At 47.0% G+C, this 18,031-nt stretch overlaps 1 protein-coding gene across 4 annotated transcripts in view; it reads left to right on the top strand.

The window, feature by feature from the left end:
- The window catches only part of AFF1 (ALF transcription elongation factor 1), a 99,089-nt gene extending 90,766 nt beyond the window's left edge, over positions 1-8,323 (top strand). For 3 of the 4 annotated variants that reach the window (XM_055794966.1, XM_027795103.2, XM_027795109.2), the window contains 8 exons: positions 94-169; positions 1,012-1,148; positions 2,370-2,441; positions 3,067-3,160; positions 3,263-3,306; positions 4,680-4,906; positions 7,677-7,811; positions 8,108-8,323. In XM_055794966.1, the coding sequence (XP_055650941.1) occupies positions 94-169; positions 1,012-1,148; positions 2,370-2,441; positions 3,067-3,160; positions 3,263-3,306; positions 4,680-4,906; positions 7,677-7,811; positions 8,108-8,118 (796 nt within the window). In that variant the 3' untranslated portion in view covers positions 8,119-8,323. The remainder of the gene's footprint in view (positions 1-93; positions 170-1,011; positions 1,149-2,369; positions 2,442-3,066; positions 3,161-3,262; positions 3,307-4,679; positions 4,907-7,676; positions 7,812-8,107) is intronic. The other variant, XM_055794965.1, reaches the window with a different exon arrangement.
- Positions 8,324-18,031: the final 9,708 nt, after the last annotated feature.

Below are 18,031 nucleotides of genomic sequence, written 5' to 3'. Positions count from 1 at the left end.
AGGATGTTTGGACTCATAGCATCCTCTAGATGTGAAGGTTAAACTGATAATTAACCTACCCTTTTTCTCTGTTTTCTGTTTCTTCTCTCTCAGTCCCCAATCCAGACAGCATCCAGTGGAGTATTACATGGACGAGGCCAAGAGGCTGAAGCACAAAGCTGATAAAATGGTAAGTCCTGGCCCTGTGCTAGAAATGCCAACCAGCTCTTGCATTTGGACCTGATACCTGCATGCATGTGAGTAAGATTTGCGGGCTAACATTACATCCGTACTCCGTACCTGGAGTATGTTCAGTTCATGTGGGGAGGCTGTCTTTATTTGCCAAATGTTCAGACATTGCATTTTGTTATAAACACATCTAGAGAATGTGCCTAGAGGATAGGATTCAGATCCTACATCCTCTGAGGTTAGCAGGCCTGTTTGCTTTGCAGAACTATCACAAAGTCCTTGGAAGGTAGATGGAACAGTTTTAAGACAGTTTACTCTGCAATGTCAGGATCTGACAGTAATTGTATTGCTGGTGAACGAGACTTGGAAGTGTCCTATGCAATGTAACTGGCTTTTTCTGCCATGTGCTGTTTAACAGCATGCATGGGTGAACACAGTTTTTTGCTAATTATATATGGCTCAGTCAGATAATGTATATTTGCTGCTTGTCACTTACCTGTGAAAACAAATGAGGGAATACTGCGGTGGGAAGGCCCCATCTGCCTCTCACAAGGCAGGCCTCCAAGACCAGACAGTAATATCCAAAAAATGTGAAGATAATGGTTTCCTTGAGTAACTTATTGAACAAGAGGAAGAAATACAAATAGCCAGAGCACACAAAGCTGATGACTGGGACCACATGAGAGGTTCTGCAGAGGACCCTTTAATTGTCACCCAGAGGCCTGACTTGCATCTTTTTCTTTCTTCAAATCCTGCCTAACTAGGGAGAAAAAAGGTATTCAGGTACACTGGAGAGAAGTAGTTTTTGTCGTAGTCTAAAAATGAGAATTTTCTTCCCAATAGACCAGCAAGACTGCAAGGGCCTATCAGTACCTAGATGCTGCCCTTTCCTTCATTGCATATGGGATTGCCTTGGAATCGGATGCAACAGCACCAAAATCAGCTTACAGCATAGTCAGCGACACCATAGAGCTCATCAAGTAAGCATTTTTCAAAGTGTGATGATTAGGCATTGCGTCTGGAGGGGAAGAGTTAATTGCATTGCTCGTTTGCAACTGTGGCAGCTCTGGATTCCCACCATGGAGCAGAGTTTGGGTTGCTGTACAAGCACAAGACAGACAGACCATCCATAGGCACCAAAGACGTCCTTTGAAATGTTTCAGCATTGCTTATCAGAAGAAGTAGGCACCATGTCCTCCTCAGCATTTGAGCCTTGCAGCTGAGGTACGCCGGAGGACACTGGTTATGACAGCTAAGGACACAAAGGAAGTTTTATTTTATCCAGATCTAAAAAAAGTTACTTTTGTGTGTGAGCTCAGGAGTATTTCAGTTTAAAAAAGCAAAGCAGCAGTTTAGTGCGTGGAAGAACGCTTTGTACCCCAAAAGTCTTGCAGCTTGATTGAAGGCAGATTTTCCTGGCTTGTCCCATGTGCCTTTCTACCAGTATGCTTTATTGGGGTTTCTTTCAGCAACTGTCCCCATTTAGTTTCACAGCCATAGTAGGTAGTATGACACATACGGGCAGCGCAACCCAAGGAACCATGTATTGGATAGAAGAGAAACAGGTATCAGTTTATTCATATTGAAATTACAGGTTATGTGCGTGGTTTTGAAAACTGATTTGACGTAGAGCTGAAACAGCTGTCTGTGGTTTTTTTGTGGTAGGCTTCAAACTTTTTGCATTACATTGTTTGCTTTCTGGTCTTGACGGACTGTAGTTCTAAGATGCTGTTGAGGCTTTGTTTTCAAAAAGGCGATTTGCTTGTTCGCTTTTTGTGAAAAGAAATGTGTCCCCTAAGATGTCTGTCCTGTCCAGAAACACTTGAATTAATATTTCACCTTCAGTAGTGGTGGCGCCTTTTCTGAGCCCCAGGACTGTAGGTGGGCCCCCAGGGGGCATCTACTTGTAGAGGTCTTGCCCTTTAATCAGTCAGTGTAAGAGGAGAGTGAGTCACTTAAGGAAGCCACATCTGTTCCCACTGCGTGGAAAACAAGGCATTTGGAGACACAGTCCTCTGCTCAAGATCATACAAAGCACTTGGTGCCAGGACTAAGAACTTAGGGCAGATTTCCTGACTTTGGGGACCAGTGTTTGAGATAACAGCATGCACTGGTTTTTCATAAACAGTAGGACTTCAGTGCACCGACGGCTGACAGGATTCTTTTATTTAAACAAAAAAATGTTTATTTTGTTTCCTTAGATTCACCATGACATTGAAATTCGTTGTGGAAGCCACAGCAACTTCATATGACAAAATCTTTGCCGTGTTGTGGTGCGTAACTTTTTCTGTGCCGCCTTATTCTGTTTTTAGACTTGATAGAGTGGAAAACCCATTACTTTCAGGGGCAAAGGAGTTAAGTGGGAATCAAAGAGTTCTGCAAGGGGAAAAAAAAAGCACAATATAAAAGCCAGAGTGAACCTGGAACATCTCTAAAGTGAGCTGGGACATCACAAGGGACCACACATTGAAGGCACAGGCTCTAAAATTTGATCTGCTGGTAACCTGAGAGTGCATAAGGGCTTTCACCTAAGGTGAAAGAATGCGATTTGGCTGCCTGTGTTTGAGCCGTGTAACTGAAGCTGTAGCTGAACATAGCGGAGGCACTTTGGGATGGGGGCTTACTCAGCCTGTGGCACCTCTTTAAGAGGCTGGGCACCTGTTTATATAGAAGACCAGCCATAGCCCTTCCTTGGTGGGGTTGTTTTTTTTTTCCCCTTGCAATTTTTTTACACTTTTTTTTTTTTTTTTTTAAGATGAGCAGAAGAGGGAGAAATTCTGAGCTTTCTTGACTTTGCAGTCCAGCTGAGGTGTGCCTGCCTCTGTCCCACAAGGCTGATGACTGCTGGGCAGGCCAGCAGGCACAGACACTGACACTTGTGTGTGTTTCTGTTCACAGCCTGCGCTGCCAGGCCATTCTGCACATGGCACTGTTCCGTTACAAAAAAGAGATTGTACTGAAGGACTGCAAGATCCTGAATGACTACTTCAAGGTAGGGCACATGTATTACTAAGCTGCCAGCTGGGTGGCTGTGGTGATTACTGATGTTGGCTGAATAGCTCAGACTTAACAAGAGTTCTGTTCCTTGTTGCAGACTTCTTCCAAATTAACACAAGCACCTTGTTCATATGCTGCAAGGTAAGATTTGAAAATATATTTGCTGTAATGTGTCTATAAGGGCATGAGTGAGAACAGTAGCCAACGTGTTTGAGTTGCAAGCTGCTTTTGAGAGTGCTTCACCACACACACTTTCTTGCCACCTGAAAGCATACTGTTAGGGGGCATCAGTATGGTTTTGGTTTCTCTTGCCTGTCTTTTCTTGTAGGAAAGAGTGGGGCTTTTTGTTAGGTGGCCCAGAGTTGCTGTGTATCAGGCAGAGCAGTTCTCCACCAGAGGAGCAAGGAAGATGTCACCATTTGCTGTTTCAGAGTCCCTGTTGTTTTCATCTTTGTTCTGTTAGAGGTCCCTTGAGACTTAACGGGATACCACCCCCAGCTCCCTGGCCACTGTCCAGTAGGATTATGCCTTCACCCTGCAGTAGCATAACTTTGAGGTGATACTTCAGTATTTTCTCTTTAGCTCAGTTGCCAATTAAGAAAAAGAAACTCATTTTCTAATTCATGAGTTACTGAGTATTTTGTCCTTTCTGTGTATCTGCTGCAGTGTTGCTGTGTATGTGGCAGCAAAAGTAAAAGGCAAGCTGTCGTTTAAGTGTTTGATGACCCAGGGCCCAGCAGACTCTGCCTGTGTTTTAATTACAATGAGTAAAAAAAAGTTTGTGTCCTGTGGTAATTGCATTTGACAGATAGTTACCCAGCTCCACATCTGTCCCTTTTAAACTCTGCGGTTGAGGGAGGTTTATTTGGTCTTCAGTAGTGATGCTGAAATTCCAGTTATTTTTCTGCCGCCTTGCACATTACAGTTTATTGGGAGCTAAATGGGTCTCCCAAGAGCAGTGGTGGAAGCCCTCCACACCAGTGACTAAAATTAGGTTGGTTGAAGTGGTGGGGGTGAAGTGATATGATGAAGCCAGCTTGTGTCTGGGAGGTGGGCAGCTGACCGCATTTAGCTTCCCTAGGACTATAAATAAGTGTGTGTAGGCTGACCTGGCTGCTTTGACTAGCCGTCAGAAAGCTCCAGCCCCCACAGGTGGAGAGCTTCACTGTGCCTGAAATGGAAGTCATTAGGAAAAAATATCTAGATAATCTGGTGAAGGCTTTCACAAGTAGGTTTAGATTTTGAAAGGTGGACGGGTGTCCCTTTCTGATGTCTGGTCCCACATTTTCTTTTGTTTAGGGGAGTCCTAGAGTCACAAATTCCTTCAAGTGCAAGACCAAGGTTTTTGAAGTTAAGTTACTTGTTACGTAGCTGAACACATCTTGATTTTTCAACACTTTGCTCCTGCAGGCCTGGATGATACCAGCTAGCTCCTGGCATAAGACTGTCTTGTGGCAAGGCTTGTAACTCTGAAGTTAAACAAACGTTCGTGACTGTGTTTCTTTCTCCTGCAGAAGCACAGGCATGCCTTCTCCTCCTCCAATGCCTTCCCCTGCCAGTTCTGTGAGTTCTCAGCCTGGATCGAAAGTTAGCAACCACAGTGGCAACAGCACTGGCTCTTCAGTCACTGTCCCCTCTTACGTCCCAAGCACCACTTATTCCTACGTCAACATCACTTCCTGTGTCCTCTATGCCTATAATATTTGGGAACAGGCTGATGAACTGGCCAGGAAGAATAAGGGTAAGTTTTTGTCCTCTGTCTTTTCTGTTTCATGTGTTGTGGTTGTATGTATGCAAATCCTAACGCTTAGTGTAGCAAATGCCATACCTAAAGATCATAGCATTAAATATGTCGAAATAGACATTTTTCATATTGACAGATTACTGGCAGAGGTCCTTGATGGTGATATATTGATGAGTGTTCCAATTAAAAGGTTGTCTTGGCATCCTCAAACGTCTAAGAGCTTAGGGATGAGGGTATCAAGTACAGGAAACCAGCCAGCTTGCTTCATAGTAACACAAGAAGCATGGGGTTTTTCCCCTTTGGGGTGCTTAGTTTTTCTGAGTTGGTTCACCTTTGTTAAAAGCAGCTTTTTGGCCTGTAGCCTTGTGTTTCAGTTTTTGTCAAACTTCCAGGTAGTTTTGTCTTGAAAACGGTGGAACTGCCTACTCTCCTGACTGAGAAGCTGAGCAGCACTTGAATTGGAGTCCTTGCTGGGCACTGGTCATGTATTTGCCAGTAACATTTCCTAAAATTGCTGCTACTTTTTTTTTATTTTACAGTTTTGCTGTTAAAAATGTCGTATTGTGCTGTGGTACAAGCAGTGGTGAATAAGCAAAAGCCCTAGAGTGGGTCCGGTTCAGTCTGCGACCTGCCAATCCCACGTGGCATTTGCAGTGTCATTTTTCATAAAACTCAAGTTTTGTGAGTTACTGTGGGCAAAGGGATGTATTGGCACAATCTGTCGGCAAACTTTTAAAAGAAAATAAGCACGATATGCCTGGCTGAATTGTTGGAGGGCTGTAAAAATACTCATGCTGAGCCAGCTGCTGAAATTCAAAAGGCTTTGCAAGTCACCTTTGAATAGAGCAACTCCAGTTGTTGGCTGTCCTCTGAGCAAATCTGTGCTCGCAGCAGCAATTCATGTGTAGTGTTTTGGATTATATCCCCAAAAGGCTGATAAGACTGTCACGTAGAAGGAGCGGTGCATGCTGCTGGTAAGCCACAGGAGTAAGTCATGGAGGAAAGCCTGTGGCAGGGCAGCCTGAGCAGAATCTTCCATCAGTCAAGACTAAATGCAAAACCTGCTCTGTGTTGCCGTTTTAATGTAGGGAAACGATGACTGGGGTAGTAAATACTCCCAGGGGAGTGGATCTGTGCAGGAGGACGGTAAATACTCATGTAGGCTTGGCAGTTGTTGTCACCTTCCAGGACAGTGGAGGAGTTTCAGAACTGGAACTTGTTGACGTTCAGTGTAAGATACAGATGCAAAGAGGTACGGAAGATGAGTACTTAAAACTAAAAAAAAAAGGCCACATCCTTGATTTTTGTATGCAATTCACAGGACATAAGAAGAAGAAGAAAAAGCAGTGGCCTTCAGCTATCGAGTTCCCTTAAACAAGGAAGTCTGAAGCTAGTGAAAAGCAGTTAGTTGTAACTGATGTCCAGGTCACTTGTGCAGAGCTGGAGTGCTTTCTGGTGGGTCCATAACCAGGTGCTTCCAGGGCAGGACCCAGCTCCTTGCCCTAATTCAGAGCAGCCCCATGGATCATGAGGCTGTAACAGGTTGTCTTCTAGCCTCTTATCTTCCACAGCGAGGACAAGCTGAGGTTGCATGTGAAGTCACTCATGAGGTACATATGAAGTTACTCTCCTTTCACACAGTGCTGTGGTCACAGATCAGATTATCTTCTATTTGCTCAGGCAGGGGCTTTGGACTCTCTGTCTCTACTTACAGCTCTTCTGTTTCCCATGGAGGGAATGGATACCTGTTTTGTAAACAAAAGCAGGAGAATCAAGGGAAGTGTGTTCTGTGCTTCTGAATTGGGAAGTATTAGCATGAAAGTGTTGTGCACTCTTGCTTCTGAAGAGTTCCTTGCACAGCCAAGCAGAAGTTTTCAGCCTCCAGGTTCAATTTGTGTGTGTAATAATTTAAAAAAAAATAAATAATAATGCTGAGAACAACCAGTTTCTGCAAAGGTACTTGTCAACACAGTTGAGGTTGGAGGGACTGGGTGGGACAAGCCCATGTCACTGGAAGGCAAGTCATGCAAGAATGTCTAGGAAAGGTTACTGGAAAGGAATAGGTGCGATAATTTCCCATCGCTTGCTGTCACCTGCACGGAAGATTGCCAGCACAGAGCAGGGTGCCTGCCAGCACCTCCCAGTGGGTTCAGATATGCTGCAAGAGCCGTCTCCTGCCTGTGTGGGAGGAGGAATGCGGTGCCTAAGTTGGTGGCAGGCTAGGAGGACTCTGTTAAATTCACCTGATGTGCCCAGCCATAAGCAACCCAAATCAAAGCTGTATAGCCCGGCAAGCTGTACACATTTTTAAATCTATTCAAGTTGAGAAATGATGTCTTCAGAGTTTGAGGACGGATGAAGGAAAGGGGCCAGCCTGACGACAGCTGTGTGTGTTTCCAGGCATTGCTCAGAAAGATACTCAGATTTGGCCTGTTTAAAATCTGGGGGAAGCACACGGCAGGGTCTGGGGTGTGAACACCCAAACTTTCCCCACGTACCATGGAGTCTCGATGTCATTTTAAAGCAAGCGCTTGAGGAGGTGGTTCAGTGTGTGTACGCATGTGTGAGTACTTTTTCTTTTCGTGCGCTGCCTAGTGTGCTTGTTAACACTTCCTAGGCTTCCAATATTGCTGAGCTCTCCGCGTTAGCAATGTGTTTAACGGGACTTGCCGACTGACAGTGCACTGCTGTTGTCGCTCCTCGCTGTCAGACATGCCTGTTGCTTGAAACCAACAAATGTTTTCTCTTTCCCTCCCCTTTTTTCCAGAGTTTTTTGCTGAACTCAGCTCAGTGACCTGCACTCTGACACTGAGCAGTCACATGACCGAACTGATACACTACGTTAGACAGGGTTTACACTGGCTGAGACTGGAAACAACTGCGCCTTCAACTGGTGCTTCAGGTGATTAAGTACCTTTAACTTCTTTGCACTTTTGAAACCTCATAAACAGTTGCATTTGTTGAATTTGTTGGATACAAAGCACCTGCAAGGGAAAATAAAAGGTGGAAGGGATCTGGTTACACTGGAAAGACTTTAAACTGTGTTTTCAGGGTAGCGTTTTGCTGCCTTGAAAAAGAAGAGATGGAGGAAAGCCTCAGCATTGATGGCACCTTCCTTTAAAACAACGAAGTGCAATGAATTGTCTGAATGGCCTAATGTATTGATGGTCTATAAACATTTCTATTATGAATAACCAGCAGGACACTAATCACACGTGAAGAAGTGCCGACAAGAAGGAAATCTGCCTCCAGAAGTTATTATGCAACATCCCACAGTCTGCAACAGTTGTGTTCCTGGAAGATGTGGTTTTTTGCAAGCACAGATGCAATCTTTGGTGTCTTTGTTCCTGAGATGGCAAGTAGCAACCCCATAGGATCGAACAATGTTCTGTTACAATAAAAACAAAAAAGTTGTCTGCCTTGCCTGCTTTCCAGCCTCACCCTCTTGCATTTGTCCACCAGCTGCTGTCCTGAGAATAGAGAGAAGCCACTGCATTCAGTGCTGCAAGTTCACTTTCTAAGCCATCGCTGCTTTGGTCCCCTTCCTTGCCATGCGCTCATGCACACACATGTCCTTAGCACTTGAACTGTGTTCCTTGAGGTTTTGTTTGGTTTAAGCCTTGTAAGTGTAAGCCAAACACAGTTGGGGTGGCAAAGTGACCAGGTGTGGCTGGAAACAGCTCTGCCTCTCTTCTGTGGTGGAGGGACGTCACTCCCCTGAGGGCTGAGTGTGTGGTTGCTTTTTGTCATTTTGGTGGGTGGAGGTGGACAGCTGTGCTGGGTCACTGTGATTGCTTGGACGTTGTTCTGAGAGCTGACATGGGGAGGAATCACTTCTGTTTAAGGAGGGACTCAGTGGTTGAACGCGGAATATAAGACAAATTTTGCATTTGGATATTTGCCTGCAACCGTTGCTGTTCTCACTGAATATCTAAGAGCAGGATTCGGTACCAAAACAAAGCATCCTTCATGTGGGAGGTGTCTCATGGGCTCTTTCTCAACCAAACTACAGGATGGGCCCAGCAACTTGGAGACCTGTCAAGGGAACACAGAAGGGAATAATTAGCTATTTGCAAGCATTTTATCCTTGTCAGGAGCTGCATTTTTGAAATTGTGATTTTGCAGGTAACAGTAACGGTGAAGGCAGCATCCACGGCATTCATGTATTCAGTAAGATGCTACCCTTCTCTACCCAAAGATTTCCTGTTGTGTGACAGCAGTGTCCTGCCATCCTCCTATCTAGTAGTGTGCCTTAGCCCTCTGGTCCCCTCTTGCATCCCTTGCCCTGTCTCTGACAGACCCATGGGAGTGGTGAAGAGAAGGGTGGTATCCCAAAATAATTGTGCTTACAGGGAAGAATTTAGCTCCCTTTTCCACGTAATTTCAGGATGGAGGAACAGGCCTGCACATGTGCGGCGGGTGCCTCCTTTGTAAAATACCTGCTGGCGGTTTTGAGGCTCATGAAAATGGATGGTAGTAAATATCAGCAAAAGGTCTGCGTTTCCAAAAGTAGTTTCTGTAGAAATGGCCCCTGCCGTAGGGAAGCCAGGAGTCATCTTGTCTCTGGGAGAAGCTGGTGGGAGCGTGCTGTGGCTCTGCCTAGTCCCGAGCACAAGGGAGCTCTCCTCTTGCCTCCCCTGGTAGTGCAGGACCACTGGGATCCTGGCTGGGTCTTCCCACACCTTCAAGAGACTGTATTTTTATGTTCACTTTATTAAAAGCCTTAGTGTATTTCAGGGATAACCTGTCCTAACCAGTGGAAGGAAGGTCCACGTCCCCGCCCCCACCCCCTCCCCGTTTTACCTATCAAACTTCGCTTGTGCTCCTCCTCCCTGGAAGACCAACCGCTCTGGGTGAGCCAGGGACAGAGAGAGGCTCGGCGCTGGTTTGTTCTCAGGAAGCGCAGGGACGGCCAGCTGGCCTGAAGGCTTGATGTGCACTTTGGAGCTCGATTCCAGACCAGTGGGTCGATGCCTTTTTCTGACTTGGTCTTCAGACAAAGCTATTTTTAGGATCACCAGCTGAGGAGGAGGGAAGGAAGAAAAGCTTCATTGAACCTGAAAACCACTGTAGGAGTCTGCAAGAACTGTCGCAGGGTGTTAGGGGTAGAAGGTGGAGCAGGGACATGGGTCCCCCCATTTTGCATACACCCATCTCCCTCCCTGCTGCCAGGCCAGATTCCCGTCGGAGAGCTGCTTGCTCGCGGCTTGCCCGCGCCAGGGGGACCACGTGCCACAACCCACGAGGCAGGGCATGTGGCTGCCCCCATCCTGCATCCAGCTCGGTGCAGGCTGCGGGTGCTCATACGAGGTCCTGTCCTCACCTGCCCTTCGGGCACTTTGCTGCCCGATAGCGCTGATCTATTGCCCGGCTCCTAGGAAAGCTCAGGCGAGGGCATTGGGTGAGCAGAGTTGGTAAGAAGATGCCCAGTGAAGGCAGGTGGACTGCTGGCAGCTGGGGAAAGGCAGCGTGTGCTCTGCCACCGCTCGGAGGTGGCCACGCGAGGGCTGCTCTTGCTCCCAGGGCAAATGCCCCTGGGCTGCAGGGGAAACGATGTCGTGGTCATGTGGAGGGCTGTCTGGGGGCTCGCATTTCACAAGCAGCGATCTGGGGAAGCATCGGTACCAAGCTACGTAGCAGGAAGCTATGTTTTATTTCAGGTCACGGAGAAGACTGTTTAATAGGTAGTTTTTGAAAAGCCATTGTATTTTCAACCCTGAGCCAGGTCAGAGGCCTACAAAGGGTTAGGAAAGATGCTCACCGTTTTCACTTGGGCCTGTTCAGGCCTTTAAAAAACACAAAACAAAAAATAAATAAAAAACCCACACCACAACATAACAGTGGAGGAAATAGCATTTGTCAATAGGAAAACCATGAATCCAAGGAAAAACAGAGGTGAATGGTTGGGTCCCAGAAGGAACGGAGGCAACTGTGGTGGCAAAGCAGCATCATTTCCATGCAATATTTATTCAGAAGAAATAATACATGTGTTGAAATCGTCAAATGTTCTATTTTTAAGATGCCAGTTATTTAATAGTTGAAAACCCTACTTTACGTGGAGATAGAGATCTCTTCTGTAACTGAAAGTCAAAGTCTGACTCTGCCATCCTTGGTTTTGGTTTTGTCCTCTTCCCCTCCCTCTTGGTTCCCATTATAAATCTGTACATCTTAAACTTATTTTGGGGATATGTCCCTCTTGTAAATAACTTTTTGTGCCCTCTGTGTGATGGAGTTTCCGAGATGGTTGATTCATTCGTGTGGGGAAATAAACAATAAATGAAGTAGCCTATTTGTTAAGAGTTGTTGCAAGAGTCCTTGTGTTCTCAGCTTCTTGTAGAGAAATTGTAATTTGCCTTTTCTCTCTGAATGGTGTTAGTGTTTCCCTTCTGAATGAGGTTTAAGTACGAATTTCTGTACAAGAAGCCTCTGTTTCCATTGCTCCCCTGTTTATTGCCCCTTGCCCTTTCCTTCAGGAACAAGAATGGGTGCAAATCTAGATGCTCAGAGTGGCAGGAGGGTCATGACTCCAGACATCTGCCTCCCGTCCTCTGGAAATGGATTCAGGGAAGGCTCTTCTGGGGTCAGCTGCTGAAGGCCAGCAGAGCCTGGCTCAGAGCACTTGCTGACAGGAAAATTGCACGGGTTGGTTTCGTGCAGCTGAACAAGTTCCGTAAGAAAACAAGGAGACAAGGCGTAGAAAACGGTGGTTGAAGCGTACTGCTCCATGTTTTCCTCAAGGGTGTTGCAGGGCTTGGTGCTGGGAGGAGGGGCCGCTGGGGTCTAGTTCATAGCTACTTCCCAAGTGCTTCGAGGAGGATTTCCCTCAGGGGATCTCGCAGGATTTCATGCGCTGGGGTAGCTCTGCTTCTCGTCGGTTGTTGAAGGTGATCTCTTTGCAGTGGCCTTACACTTCTTGTTTAGGACTCTTCCCACTTTCTGTTCTACGTCAGGCGGTGTAACTGCTCCTTGGAAGAACTGAGTTTTGCGTCTCTACGCACTGTTGTGATATACTTCACGTGCATAATTTAAGTCCTTTCTATAACAGGCATCGCACCTAAAATGTTTGCTAATAACGGCTGTGGTTTTCTAATGTAGTATGTGAATTGGATACTGAAATCTGTTTTAATACCCACTGGATACGTTGCTATTGCAGATGTTCTAAATAGAAACGTACGCTTTTTTTGGGTCAATGCACTTTTGCACTGCGTGCTTAAAATCCCAGTGGCAAGATTGGTGTTGAAGTAAGAATAAAAAGAAAAAATACATAGTTAGGGGGAAAAAAAAGAAGGAAAAAAAATATGTAACGTCTGCAGGTGAGCGTCTGGTGGGATTTTTGGCTACAGACTAGTCAGGAGGGGCTTGGTGGTGCGTTTGCTCAGGTGAGGTGGGCCTGGGCCTCAGTTCCCTGCCGTCAGTGAAGCGCTTCAAGTGGCATGAAGCCAGGTCGCCCCAGGCTGGCTGCAAGATGCATGGAGGGTAAGAAAAGAGCACAGGAATATAGCTTGATGTTGTGGCCATACATATGTGGATTGAGTGTCTGTGAGTCTTGTTCTGGTTTTGATGGGGTGCGAGGGCCATTGGGACACAAGCTGTCCTGCTGTATGGCTGGGATGGAGCTGCTTTTCCAGGGTCACTCATGCCCTCTGTCCCGCCGTTTCCTTCCCCTTCGCACCCCAAAAGGTGTGTTTCCCACGCTCCTTGCTTGGGGCAGAAGCAAGGAGGGTTAGTTTTGGAGGTGGGATAGGGGTGGGTGGCAGAAGGAGGGATGAAGAGGAAGGAGATAGAACATGCCAGCAGGGAGGTCACCCAAAAGCCAAGGAGGGAGAAGGGGGAGCAGGAGGCCGTGGGGCTGCAGCAACTGTCGACTGCCCGGCTTGGCTTCATGCCTGCGACAGTGCCCCCTCCCCTCCCTGGGCTACCAATGGCCAAAAATATTTTGGAGTGGTTTTCCAATAATGTTTTATTGTTGTTGTTTGTTTATTTATTGACCAAACCCGATTTTGCAACCACATTTAATTTATTTTGAGATTTGTTATACATTATAGATTAGCTTGCTTTCTTCTCTCTTTGGCTTGGCTTACCCTTTTCAAAGACAAATGTTATTTTTGGCAAAACAGCTGCATTGAGGTTGATTGCAGTTTCTTGGCCCTGTGCTGCTCTCCAAACACTAAAATAACCTGTTGGCAGCCTGTGCTTTCTTTATATTAATTGCACTTCTAGTAACCCCTGTCACTGTCCGAAACCAACAGTGTTCTGGGCCATCATCGGCATTTCAGAGTGTGTTTCCATAAACTTTGCGTTTCCTGAAATGAGGACTTTTGTGTGTGTTACAAAGGCAGCATATGCTCACTGCTGTTGTGCAATGTGTTTTGTCAAGGGACAGGGTTTCTGGAATTCCCGCTGGGTTTTTCTCCGCTGGTACTCAGTAGTGCAGAGATTAAGGGGTTTTTTGGGTCCAGCATTTCATATCGTAGCAATAAGGTAATGTTGTTCGCTTCTGTTGAGCCAGCAAAACCGCATCCCAACCGACAGATTTATTTCTGTTCTCTTTCAAATACTTGAAGGCACGCGTCAGCCACACGTGGTCTGTGGCAGCTGGAAGGTGTTTCTAAAAGCCGCTCCAACCCATGCAACTTCTTGCGTGTTACACATGAGGTGCAGCAGGCTCTGAACTCGCTCGTGAGCTTTCCTCGCTGTTCAGAGAAGGGCTAGTTAGGATTTGGGGTCAGGCTTTTGCTTCGTCTTGTTCTTCCAGAGGGTGCTGGGAAATGGGGTTGAGCAAGATGCAGTCTGGAGAGCAGGCAGGAGCTGAAGGTTTCACGGGTGGCGTTTCTTTGCGACGTGAATGCTTTGACGGTACTGCTACGGGTGCCAGCAGGGCTTGTGTCATCAGGTGCCCGGGCAGCATGTGAATTGTGGCGTGCTGGTCAAACCGCTCCCCATCTGTTCAGCTGCCAGCCACCCTGTCCTTGTGCTTCTGGGTCACTTCTGTGGCATTTCTATTTCAACTGTTACTATACGGGCTTGGGGTTTTGTCTTTTTTTCAACCCGCTTTACTCGATCATCTTAGAGCGTAAATAAAATCTGCAATTCTTAGTGAAAATGTCCTTAAAAAGTAACAGTGAGGTTTCCTGAGCATGGAACGTTGCTCTTAAATCTGTGAAATGGTGCTTGCCCTGTGGGGAGTGATGTGCCAGTCCTCCCTCTCATGGCAGCTCTTCACGTGCTGGGACACATGAAGTTGGGTGCTGGAGAGGCGCGATGTCTCAGAGCCTGGGGGAGAAATGAGGATGCCAAACCTCTGGCAAAATGGAGTCTCCAGTGGGAAAAGATGTGCAAATAAGTGAGGGAAGGAGACTGATGTGTTTGACTTCAGCACAGAATCTGCCCCCTGAGGCCTCTGTGAATCAGAAGTAGCTGCCTTTTATAGTCCTTGGAAAAGACAAAAATCAGGTCAGTGATACAGTGTAAAAAAAATGCCGCAACTCTCCAAAGAAATTGTGCCACAAATCTTTTGCTTGTTTGTCTTCTGTACTGAGGATGAATTGCTCCGTGTGTGTGTGTATATATATATATATATAAAAAATTAAAATATTAATTTTTTACTTGCTTGTCTTTACATTCTTCAGATGAAAGAGATATTGGTCAAAATTGTAAAGAAGAAATTAAAAACAAGCTGTCGGGAGGGGGAATTTCTTGCTTTGCTGATCGGAAGCAGAGATGTGTCAGCCTCCCCTGTGCTCTGCTCGCCCTTGGCTGCACAAGCACAGCCCCTGGGTGCAGCTGCGCTCGGCGCTGGGCGGTGATGTGGCTGTGCAATGTGATTGTGCTGCACGCCTTCCTTGGTGTGTTGTTGAACATCTTGAAATATTCAGCACAGACTTGCCCCTGCCTTCACCTCATTGCCACCTTTCGAGGGAAGATACCAAAATGTGTGCTTTGAGGTTTTTAACCTTGAAGTCTGAAATTCCGGGCATCCATCCTGATGAGACTGTGATGCTGGCATTCATTTGTAAGTACTACTTCTGCAAATATTCAAGCATGTTTTCGAATCCCATTTATTTTGCCTGAGACCGGGGCATGTTTTAGTGGGCCAAGTGTCCTCGGGGGCTCTGGATACCTGGTACGTATGTATCTTCCATTTTTTCTTCTCTCCTCATGACTGCATGCATAGTAGTCCAGTGCTGCCTTTTGGTTGGTAGCATGAAAAAAATCAGAACTAGTCTTCTGTTTTATGGGTTTGTTTTGTCAGACAGCTTCAACCTTCTTTCAATGAGGAAACCTTTATGAAGTAACTAACCTTCTACTAAAAATCGGTCACCAGTTGGTGTGAACTGGCACCGCGTGCGTGCAGGGGGGTGAATGGCAGCCTGAGCCCGAGGGGCTGGAGGTAGCAGCGCCCTGGCTAACAACTCCAGCAGGGCTGTGTGACGTGTTGCTGTGGCCACAGAGCAGGGCAAGCATATGCTCTCACCAGCTTTCCTTTTTTTTTTTTTTTTTTTCCCCTCTGGCAGGCTCCAGCGGAGGGAATTTTGGCATGCCTTAGAGCAGTGTTAGTGCCCAGGTGAAAGGGGCTTCGCCTGAAAGCCCGAAGGGTGTGTGCCTGCAAGCCTTGCAAGCAGGAGGGCAGAGTGCGTGGCGCAGAGGGGCTGGAGCGCGGGGTTGTAGACGGTCAGTAGTCATGGGGTAGGGTGGGTTATGGTTAGCTGACCTGCCCGCGCTGCGTGGGCAGTGATAAAGTGCAGGGAAACTGGCTGGGGAGAAGCAGAGCCAGGTGTGCAGGGCTGGGAAAGGAGGAGGGAAGAGAGAGGGAAGAGGCACGGTGGTCTGGAGGTAACAGGGAGACCTTGGGAACCAAACGGCAGCACCAGAGCGGCTAGGATGTCCGCTGGGAACGGGCAGAAAGAAGGGCTGTTCGGCTCGGCTCTGCCATTCCTGCCCTTTCTGACCTGCACTGACCAAGATTCTGGCGGGGGAGCTGGCAGCCACTTGCACTAAAGTGAGAAGCAGGAGAGAGTCGCCGTGTGCGATGGTGATGCGACATCCAGAGGCAATCGTGCTGGCAGCTGTAACGTGCTGTTGTTCCATCTGGCAGCTGCTCAGCTGGAGATCTGGCTCGGGCTGTGTCAGAACAGGGCATGGATTTGCAGTTACCTTCTCCCCGCAGCCCATGCCGAGTTAGGTATGCTGACTTGCACTGTCCTTTTTTTTTTTTCCTTTCTTGGAAAATATGTGTCCTGGACGATAATTTGCTTATGATTCTTGGCCCAGGTTAAGCCTTACTCATCAAGCAAATCAAGACACAAAAATGTTTCTTGTTGGCTATGCAACCAGAGCCAAGCCTTGCTGCCACTCCCAGGGATGGCTAGAGCCGCATAGTTGCCTGCTTAGAGTATTAATTTTCAGGACCATTAATTTAATAAGCATCAGAGAAATTCTCCTGTGGGACGCTGCCAGGTAGCAGGGGTGCTTTGGCAGGCAGGCAGGCAGGCACAGCCACGCACGCGTTCTCTGCATCACCGCCCCGTGCACGTGTCTTAATATGTCTGTGGGGACGCTGGCTGCCGCACCCCCTGACGTGGGGTGTGTGCGCTTACTGAAAGATCGAGTCACATTTTGGTGGAAAACCTACGGCAGGTATGTATTTGCGTAGGCTTTTCGCTGGAAGCGACGGAATACAACCCCTGCAGACCAGACAGGTCAGATGGCAGAAATTACATAGCTGCCTGTTGAGTTGTTTTTTTTAATTTATTTTCCCCTTTTTGTGCTGGAACAGCTTTAAAACAAAAGCATCTGGAATCCAAGGAGCTGTGTTAAAATGCTGCAAATTAGCAGCAACACCAACCTCGCTGACAGAGCCAGGAAAGAATTACAAAGAAATACCAGTTTCATCTCCTGGCGAAGAGTGCTCCATTTGCTGCCAGTTCCAGTTGGGAGAACATGCAAAGGTTTAGAAAACAAATGCAGCTGTGGTAAAAGTAGCCAGCAAAAAATTTAAGTGGAGCAGCTGGAACAAAGCACTTGGGTTTGCAAAACTGCGCTGCAGCGATGCTGAAAGTGGTTTTGAAAGCTGTTTCAGCCTAAATGAAGATAGAAAACCCCGTTTCACTGTAGGAGTAGTCTGGAGTTAGGGACTTCCCAGGCACTTGTTCTAATTAAGCTTGGACAGGTTAATCGGCTGGATTTTTATCACCTGATGACAACCGGTTTGTAAAATGAATCTCAGTGTCATTTGGTGTCGGAGCCATGGTCCCATCACGAGATGATACTGAGCATCCTGCAGCCATCTCAGCAGACAGTGGACGGGCAGCAAACCAGGTAAAGCAACTGCTTCTGTTTCTTACAGTGGTTCATTACATTGCACTGGACAAGTGTTGCGTTTTGAGCACTCAGTTTTAACAAACTTACTTAGTCAGGAGTTCCCGAGTCAGCGAAGCCTGCCTCCTGTTCCTCAGGGTTTGCCGTTTTTTGCTTGCTGGCATGATTTTTCTCACGTGTCTTGTTTCCAGCTCCTAGAAGAGGTGGAATCACTTCAGAGTCAAAATGTTGTTGTAAGTGGAGGGAAGACACAGAACTGAGGCCCTGCAGCTGGGATGCAGGAAGGCAGCCTGAATTTCAGTAAGTGCTCATGAAAGTTCAGAGCAGCAAAGCGATCTCATAAAATTTCCTGGGGCTTCGATAGCCGTGTAGCTGCTGGACTGCCTGCATCTGTATTGTTGGCACGTGAACACAGCTGGATTGAGCATAACAAGGCTGGTCAGCCCAAGCATTGGTTTCAGAGTCGGCTGCCAGTCATGCTGGTGGCAATTGTGCTTTTATTTAATTACATTCCCACTGCTCTTAAAAAAAAAAAAAGTGTCTTACCAGATCATAAGCAAGAGAAGTTCCTCGGTTTTGGTGAAGAACTTGCTTCTGACGTGTTCAGTCTGCCCTACGTGTGTGCACGCTACAAGGGTTAACAACGCTGACAGGGCAATAACTGCCCCCAGATCCCACTGCATCTGAAAGAAGATCCTGGAGACCAGGCACCAGATCCCTCCAGCGCCTGGCTGGGATCATTGTTAACTCCTGCGTCCATGCAGCAGCCCGAGGCTGCCGGTTGATTGCCTGTTGGTTCTGTGC

The sequence above is a fragment of the Falco peregrinus genome, chromosome 2, assembly GCF_023634155.1.
Source record: "Falco peregrinus isolate bFalPer1 chromosome 2, bFalPer1.pri, whole genome shotgun sequence".
Classification (NCBI taxonomy): domain Eukaryota; kingdom Metazoa; phylum Chordata; class Aves; order Falconiformes; family Falconidae; genus Falco; species Falco peregrinus.
This window is presented reverse-complemented; position numbering and strand designations above follow the sequence as displayed.